The sequence below is a fragment of the Fusarium odoratissimum genome, assembly GCF_000260195.1.
Source record: "Fusarium odoratissimum NRRL 54006 unplaced genomic scaffold supercont1.2, whole genome shotgun sequence".
NCBI lineage: Eukaryota > Fungi > Ascomycota > Sordariomycetes > Hypocreales > Nectriaceae > Fusarium > Fusarium odoratissimum.
In genome coordinates, this window is record NW_022158688.1 from 111,962 (window position 1) to 117,956 (window position 5,995).

Below are 5,995 nucleotides of genomic sequence, written 5' to 3' on the forward strand. Positions count from 1 at the left end.
TTTATTACTCATTTCCTAAGAAATCGGCGGGGCCCCTCTCCAGTAGCTTCAGCGTGAGCGACTCCCAACGGAGCAACATCCATTTCAGAAGCCCGATGACAATCAAATAAGGCACTTCAATTAGCCGTCTTACAGAACTCGTGCCTTAAGTTCTCAATTTCATTTTCTGTCTTGCAAGTTTCTGGCAAACAGGCTACACGTACGACAGCACAAACAACGTCTAAAGAGTCAATGGCAGTGCGACTGATATATACCGAGGACAAGTGCGACCTCCTTTATGCTAGGCAAGAAGTAATGAATCAATGGGCACTGTTCAGGCCACCAAGTGGCCATCAGGCGAGTGAATGAAATATATATATATCTTCAACCATCACTCTTTAATTGAAGGGATTGCAGAAGTAGATAACGTTGACAGTCCAGCCATCCACAGTATACAACACCCAAGGTTTACCATTCGGGTTAGTACCCTTATAGCAGTTATATGTATGAAACCCGTTTGTTCCCGTACCAGCCCAAGCATTTCCCTGCTTGCCGCCTGCATCGGCAAAAATGTTTGATGTGAAGGATACACCACTGCCGAAAGTGCCTAAATCCAGTTAATTTCTTCTTATGACAGCCTAGAGACTAGAGAAAACCTACCCTTTACCGTTTGACCTTCCCAGATGATGTTGCTTCCATGGACGACGTCAACATAGTCATCAGGACGAGATCCTCCGGTTGCAGAGTGCCCATCGGCATAGTATGCTATGCCGCTGGAAATCTCATTGCCCTTGTAGGAGTTTACGAGGTAGACGCTATCGCGGGCAGCGGCGGCGCCAGCGAGGGCGGAAGTAAGGAAGGCGGCAATCTTCATGGTGATTGATGAGTTGGCTGGTTTGGTTGGGTATTTTCGTTTCTACTGACAAAGACAGTATGTATTTATATAGCGCGAGAAAGTATGTTTTCGCAAACGGTTCAACTGTGAACCAATAACGGCTGGACCGTCAGCATAGAGAGTGATCTCCATTCTCCGTGTAACTATGTCCCATTTGATCTAGATGCCCGACTACCATGCTGACGTCAGCGGCCTTCATTTAATGCGATGCTACTCTGTGCAGTACCTCAAAATCAGCGGCCTTCACTGTATTGAGAAACTGCTACGCTGAGCTGAAAGATCTTTTGCTATCAGTCCATGAACCCTGGCACAACTACAGCATGTGCGCTGTAAGTAATACGAGATCTAACGGAATAAGGTAACATCTTACGAAGGCTCGGACCGCTTTTTCGGAACATTCAATGCCGAGTTGCCTAATTTGGTAGGGCTAGCGCTGTGGTTGGTGCCAAGTTGTATTTTCGGTGTATTCTCTATAAGTAAATCTGGCTGAGAGCTAACGCTTATGCCGCGCCTGCCGTCCCCCTAACCCACCACTCATAAGCCCCTGCAGAGAGCAAATCGTATAATTCTTCTGAAGTCACGACGCAATGCCCCTTCAAATGACATGAAATTTCCTCTGATAATGGTTTCGCAGTTAGCAACATCGGCAGAAGCACTAAGCTTGCAGCAGACATAAAGCGATGCAGTACTGCGGATACTTGCAGCGTGAGCTTCCGAATGATCATAACGCCAGTGTTTTCGTCGCCAGCATCAACACCTTGTGGAAACTTTGTAAAGTTGAATTCGATTCTTCCGTTGTCAGCAGTATCCACTGTTGACCAGCCAAGTGCAGTTGGACCTGTGATGGTTGTCTCTGTCCCAAGCAACTCGGTGGATTCCAACACGGACTGGATGGCAGTCGGTAAGATATAAGTAATCTGAGTTTCGGGACCGGAGGTGGATAGCTGGCTTATTCCCATAAAAGCCCCCTCCAAAGTGTCGGCGTTCCTGTCCACTATCTGGAGTGGTGAATCATTAGGCTTTGACTCGATGCTATACATGACTGATGGAGAGACGCGTAGCCACCACAGCATTTGTTTAACAATCCCTCGTCCAAGATATAACTCGTCCATGATACGTATCCAGATTTTGCGTCTGGTCTCTATATGTTTACCCATAACGGTTGTACCCTCTTGGTAAAGGGTTCCGGCCTTGCCGAGGCAGTGAGATTGTAGAACAGCTCCGAGAGTCTTGAAACGCAGCCTTATCCACTAGGAAATCTCCCATGGCCAAGTCCAGGGTCATGGTCAGATCGTAACGCTTGCGCGGTCGAAACTTGTCGATTGTGTTCTTTTCGTAGGCTAATGCAATATCATGTGCATTTCTGGTAGTACTGGACTCATCTACGATATTTTGCACTGCAGAAATGAACGCATTCCACTGCTCGTTCGGAAAAGGCTCTTCGCAATCCAATTCTCGACTTCGACGATAAGTGTATGCTTTTGTCGCCGTACTTTCATCCAGACCTTTGCCAACCCACCAATAACTTCTCGATTCGTCATAATGCCAGCATAATTGCATATCTCTATTGTCGATTCTCTCAATCACTTGTCGGATCTGATCGTCTGTAAGAATATCCTCGCCAAGATTTTTCCAGGCCTGTACTAGTATTTCCACTATGTGATCAACATCGTCACCAATGCATATTGGCGCAAAGCGAGCCAGGATGAGTAGCGGCAGCCCAGGATGCGAATACTTGCGGTCAGTGATTGAAACTGCTTGGCAAATGGCTTCTAGCTCTGACCAGCGTAGCTTGTAAGGTTGCCAGTGGAGGTTATCGTCGTAGCCGAGGAAGTGCTTCTTGTCTTGAGAGTTGAAAGGAAGTTGAATGGTGGAGATATAGTTATCAACCTTTACTGACAGACCAAATTCAGGCCCGGCATACGTAATCCAAAAAAAGTACGTCTAAAACCTTCCGGTTTGTATAACAGGCTCCAAGTATTCCGGCAAGCCCATACTGACAATGGCAAATTAACTTGTTAAGTTAAGTTAAATTTCTCAGCTGAGCTTACCCCAAGATGATATCCAAAAAGATTCGACGACGTGATATGATGGTACCGGAAAAATGTTAACCTCTTTGGTTACAAAAACACTAACTTGCCTGCCCTATCATGAGGTGATATGAAGATAGTACCGGTGTACTTTTTAACTCCACTATCATTATCAACAAGCAATGACATATTATTGACTGTTTTTGAGTTAAAATAGTGCCACTATTACGCTTCTCCTCTAGTCAAAGTCGTCAAATGATGTATAGCAATGATGGAGTTCGTTTTCTTGGATAGACCCAAATGATTGTGCAATGGAATCGTGTGGGGAATATCGTTTACAACGACAATCAAAAAAGACCAAAGCGGAAAAAACGAACTTACCAAATTTTTTCTTCATAAGCCACAGTATTAACCTCGACTGAAACTGAGAACATAGATCATTAAGTCGGATATCTGCCTTAAGTAGATCAATGACAGGTATACCATTGATATGTTCTATCTAATGTTTGAACCGGATCTAGGGTAGGTATCACAGATAACTGGAATTGGATACAACTAAATCCACTTTAACAGGTCCAAGTTTTCAACCCGTCAAAGTGGAGCCCTTTCAGTGGGAGCGTGCATGTAGAAATGCTAGTGCAAGGAATGCGAGAATTCTAATGTGATGACAGACGAAAAGCATACTTGATGTGTAGTCAATGAACCCAGATTCATACCAGCCTCAAAGCACTGCGACATACAGTCGTCAACCGGCAGATTTAGCGCAATAGCCATAGAATTATACATCAATAAAATCGTCAATTACTCTAATTTCATATTTGAATGATATGGTAATGGAGTAATGCGTTGGTGCGCAGCGTTCTTGATCACTTTTGTGACTTTGGTATGTAGTGACAAAAACTAACCTATTTGAATCTTAGTACTGTAGATCAGGTCGACAGAGATGTGACAGTCCAATCACATATGTATAACGATCAATCTGACCCACCACACCGTCTCACGGTCCCTGTCCTGAATGACAATCGACTTTTCCATGGGCACCATCGATACTTCCCAATTCAAGGCTTTAGCTGTTAACAATCATCAGTCTCACCAGCACACGGCAACTTCGCTTCTACTCACAGGATCTCGAAACGAAGTGTATAAGGTCAAGCTGCTCTAATGCGAACCAAAATTAGTCTATTGATGCAAATATCCTAGTTCATTCGACCGCCTTCCTGTATGTCAATCAGAGAACCGGAAGCAACGATGCAGGTGCAAGAACGCGTCTTGAACGCGTCTGAATCTCTACTTTTGAGGGGGCACTAGTACCTGCACTAGTCTATAAGTAGCTAGTCGCATCGATTGAATCGGGGCTCTGACGTAGTAGACTCTAGTAGCCTTTTCCCCCTTGCAGATCCACTAATGCCATTGCATTAGAGTAGGCGCCAACATAGGAGGGTTTTCATTTTAAGTAGTAGAGATAAACGGGTAAGATATCTTAAAACTGTTTGTCTTTCTTATTATTTTACGTAATTGACTTTTTGTGATTATGCATTTGTCCTTCTAGGCAACAAGAAGTTAAGTAAGTTATACTTTTTATACTTAATTAAAATGTAATAGAGTATATACCTGGGGTTCGCTTTATATATGTAATAAGTAACAGCAGCTTATTCCTTAAATGGATAATTAATTTAAATAACTAATGATCTGGAACGTGGCGGTGACTTTTTAGTTGTCCCCAGTTGCAGAGAGCTGTCCAAAAACAATGCTCATGATCTGAGTTGTTGGTTGGCATGTAAATCCCTTCCGTTGATGTATGATAATGCTGTCAATCATTTCTTATGGGAGATCTACTCATCAGGGCAAAAGATTGGGTATGAGGAAAATAAGATTCCACATCCAGATATAGATAGACAAATCGAAATATCTATATCAGTGACAATTTGACAGAAGAGCCGGACAAAGGAAATAAGCTGACATCGTACCAACTGAAACTATCCACCAGGCATGCAAATCGCTAACATTGACCTTCACTCATGGGAGTTGGTGTGTAATCGCCGATATGATAATTCATTGATCGAGGGCTGCCTTTACTGTAGAACATTTTGAGGTTGAGGGCCGTCCGGGTCCTGCACTTAAGCCGCTATGGCTGGCCTGGATGGTTCATGGAAAATAAGTTGATCAAATTTATCATGACATGTATTGTGACATAGCATTCCGAAGCTGTGCCTGGCATGATCTGTGCCCAATCACTTGAAACCGCATTGCCAACAAGCTCTCACACGATCGTCGCATAAGATGGAGGCATCGGGTTGAACAGAATCGTAAAAGACTGGCAGATCTAAATCCGTGAGGGCTAGCATTCCGGACCTGACAGCACGGTCGTTGAAAACAAGACAGACCAAGCCCACCGAAGTGTGTCTGGCATTCATTTCTGTTGCTATTACCGATAGTACACAAAACCTTATTTCCGCCGACATCCTTGCAGCCCGGATGCTTTCGGTTAACACTAAACTAATAATCTGACAGCGGCAGGGGCCGTAGCTAACCCCTACGTAAATTTTCCGGCCCTGGAATGTGGACCAAACTTAGGAGGTAAAGGACCGTAATAGGCTCGTCTGCTAGCGGCGGTTGGCTATCGACCGATGAAACATTTTCAGCAGCTGGCTCCCTAACGTTGTGATCTAATTACCCCAAGTCTGCTAATCCGTTCTGGATCTAGACGTATGCCAATCATGACCAAAATCACACAGATATCATTCCAAATCAACCCCCAGGTCTTGTAATTCCTACGTAATTCAGGACCTCCTGATTACACTGAAGGAGAATGCGGTAATGTGATCAAGACAGACCCATCATGGAGCAAGCCACGACTTGACTGTGGCGTCTCTCATGACGTCTTCCTAAGCACGTCGAAAAAAATCAGAGCGCTCCAGGAAAAGCGAGCTCGATTGGAAAATGAAGCCAGATGAATAGCATCCCCGTTTTCGTATGACTGTTCAGTACATATAAACGACCAAGAAGCGCTGGGAAAAAGATTTGAACATATCATAAATATTATTGAATACACATCATTCTACTAGATGCCAATTGTGAAGTAACCTATCCA

The 5,995-nt window shown here is 44.1% G+C and overlaps 2 protein-coding genes across 2 annotated transcripts; both read right to left on the reverse strand.

The window, feature by feature from the left end:
- Positions 1-377: 377 nt before the first annotated feature.
- Positions 378-853, reverse strand: FOIG_01623 (uncharacterized protein; the record flags this gene model as incomplete). Its single annotated transcript, XM_031198595.1, has 2 exons — positions 378-586; positions 640-853. 2 exons carry the CDS (start codon positions 851-853, stop codon positions 378-380), a joined length of 423 nt encoding a protein of 140 aa, XP_031070632.1.
- A 1,170-nt stretch (positions 854-2,023) lies between these two features.
- Positions 2,024-3,678, reverse strand: FOIG_01624 (uncharacterized protein; the record flags this gene model as incomplete). Its single annotated transcript, XM_031198596.1, has 2 exons — positions 2,024-2,769; positions 3,645-3,678. 2 exons carry the CDS (start codon positions 3,676-3,678, stop codon positions 2,024-2,026), a joined length of 780 nt encoding a protein of 259 aa, XP_031070633.1.
- Positions 3,679-5,995: the final 2,317 nt, after the last annotated feature.